The sequence below is a fragment of the Elephas maximus genome, chromosome 7 (assembly GCF_024166365.1).
Source record: "Elephas maximus indicus isolate mEleMax1 chromosome 7, mEleMax1 primary haplotype, whole genome shotgun sequence".
NCBI lineage: Eukaryota > Metazoa > Chordata > Mammalia > Proboscidea > Elephantidae > Elephas > Elephas maximus.
This window is the reverse complement of record NC_064825.1, coordinates 116,160,200-116,163,014: the sequence shown is the minus strand read 5'-3', so window position 1 is coordinate 116,163,014 and position 2,815 is coordinate 116,160,200. Positions and strand designations below refer to the sequence as shown.

Sequence of the window (2,815 nt, the reverse complement as noted above, 5' to 3'; positions counted from 1 at the left end):
CATTCTTATTCAGTCTGTATGCTCATTAAATAATCTGAGAACCTGGACTATAAGAAGAAAAATGCAGCATCAGGATAGGAGGAAGATTCTTTAGCAACCTACCTTATGCGGATGACATAGCCTTACTTGCTGAAAGTGAAGAGAACTTTAAGCATTTACTGATGAAACTGAAAGACCACAGCCTTCAGTATGGATTGCATTTCAACATAAAGAAAACAAAAATTCTCACCACTGGACCAATAAGCAATCCATGATTAAAGGAGAAAAGACTGAAGTTGTCAAGGATTTCATTTTACTTGGATTCACAATCAACACTCATGAAGACATCAAAAGACTCATTGCATTGGGCAAATCTGCTGCCAAAGACCTCTTTAAAGTATTAAAAAAGCAAAGATGTCACCTCGAAGACTAAGGTGTGCCTGATGCAAGCCATCGTGTTTTCTATAGCCTCAAATGCGTACAAAAGATGCACGATGAAGTAGGAAGATAGAAGAATTGACATCTTTGAATTGTGCTGTTAGCAAAAAATATTGAATATACCGTGAATTGCTAAAAGAATGGGCAAATCTGTCTTGGAAAAGTACAACCAGAATGCTCCTTAGAAGCAAGTTTGGTGGGGCTATGTCTCACAAGTTTTGGATATATTATCAGGAGGGATCAGTCCCTGGAAAAAGACACCATGCTTGGTAAAGTAGAGGGTTAGCATTTCTTGCACATATTGTTGCTATAAGTCTTGATGGCATCTAACAACAACAACAACAAGCTGATGACAGATCTGTGGAGATACCACAACCATGTAAAGCCAGGGGTTGCAGATGTCCTCGTAAGCATCCTAGGTCATTATGACCAGCATGAATGGTCTTTGACTGACATGCTTAGAACACGTTACTAGGAGAGATCAGTCCCTAAAGGACGTTATGCTTAGTAGAGGGTCAGTGAAGAAGAGGCAGACTCTCAACAAGGTGGATTAACACGGTGGCTGCAATCAAGCATAGCATCGATTGTGAGAATGATGCACAACCAGGCAATGTTTCATTCTGTTGCACATGTAGTCGCTATGAGTGGGATCTGACTCAATGGCAACTAATGACAATGACAACATGCTAAATAAGTATATATATTTTTTTCCATTTCCCAATAGATATTTATAAGCAAGAGAAAAATATACAATACTTTAAAACAAGAATATATATATATATGTGTGTGTATATATATATACACATATATATGTGTATATACCCATGCACACCAGCACATATTCATGTAAATCAGTATGAACATAGAAGCAAATTGATGGCATAGTTTTTCAGTATGGCCTAGGATGAGGGTTCACTATAATTTTTATTTCAAAATTTTGAAGAAGAATAGAAAGACACCAATAAACTGAAACAAAAATTCCATCTTTGTCATATCTTCTTCACATGGAGGCATATGCCATGACTCTTGATTTTTTTTTCATATTTAGTGCTAAAAACATACTTTATTGATAAGCCAATTTCTCCCAAACACTTTTTTCATCGCTTCTTTTACATCTTTGTTCCTCAAACTGTAGATAATGGGATTCAGCATGGGTATCATAACACTGTAAAATATTGACATTATCATGTCATGATCCAAAGTATAGCTGGAACTTGGTCTGACGTACATGAAAAGGATTGTTCCATGAAAAATTGACACTCCAGTTAGGTGAGAGCCACAAGTGGAAAACACTTTTTGCCTTCCTTCAGCAGAATGCATTCTCAGAATGGCCAACAAAATGAAACCGTAGGAGATCAGGACAATCAGGATGGTGAATATCTCAATAAAACCCACAACGTAGAAGAGTAGAAGCTGGTTGATGTGAGTGTCAGAACAGGAGATAGCGAGGAGTGGAGGGGTATCACAAAAGACATGTCTGATTTCATTGGATACACAGAAGGAGAGGCTAAAAGTTGCCACTGTGTGCAAGGTAGCATGCCAGATACCACCAACATATGAAGAAGTGATAAGTGACACATAGACTCTGGGTGACATATTAACTGAATAGAGAAGTGGGTTGTAGATTGCTACATACCGATCATAAGCCATTGCTGCCAAGAGAAAGCATTCTGTGGTCCCAAACATAACACTGAAAAACATTTGTGTTGCACATCCAAGGAATGAAATGTCTTTATTCTTTGACATAAAACCCACTAACATATTTGGGGTAATCACTGAGGAATAGCAGGCATCCAAGAAAGATAACACACTCAGAAAATAGTACATGGGGTTGTGGAGCCGGGAGTCTACAATAACCAACACAACCAGTCCTAAATTTCCTATCAGAGTAAAGAGGTAGATTGCTAGAAACAGAAAAAATAAGACGACCTGAAGTTCGCGATTGTCTTTGAAGCCCTTCAGTACAAATGTGGTGACTTCTGTGTCATTTTTCATGTTGATACTTCATGAAACAAAAATATTCATGAAGTCATAGTTTGTATTCCTATGACAGGAACGCACAATTTTGTGACTCAAACAAATGTCAACTCTGTGTTCACATTGATTTTTCAGCTGTGCGTGATTTCCCAGCAGTGACTCCTAAGACAATGAGACAATGAGTATAGAGTTAGTACCCCCAGAGCTCTGCAGAATCAAATGGAAAAGGCATTTAGTCATTGACTAAAATTATGCCCCTCCGAAATTAATTGGGCTAATTTGTTTATTTATTAAAACACATTTGTTAAAATCATGTCATTTTGTAAATAAGTGGGTTAACTAGGTTATTTACTAGACAGTTATTTATTCAAGAAAATTTCATGAGACAGTTTATCAAAGGACAGAGCATTAGAGTAGAACA

At 37.3% G+C, this 2,815-nt stretch overlaps 1 protein-coding gene across 1 annotated transcript; it reads right to left on the bottom strand.

The window, feature by feature from the left end:
• Positions 1-1,467: 1,467 nt before the first annotated feature.
• LOC126080505 (olfactory receptor 5T2-like) lies at positions 1,468-2,412 on the bottom strand. The gene has a single exon (XM_049891711.1). The coding sequence runs from the start codon at positions 2,410-2,412 to the stop codon at positions 1,468-1,470; it is 945 nt and encodes a 314-aa protein (XP_049747668.1).
• Positions 2,413-2,815: the final 403 nt, after the last annotated feature.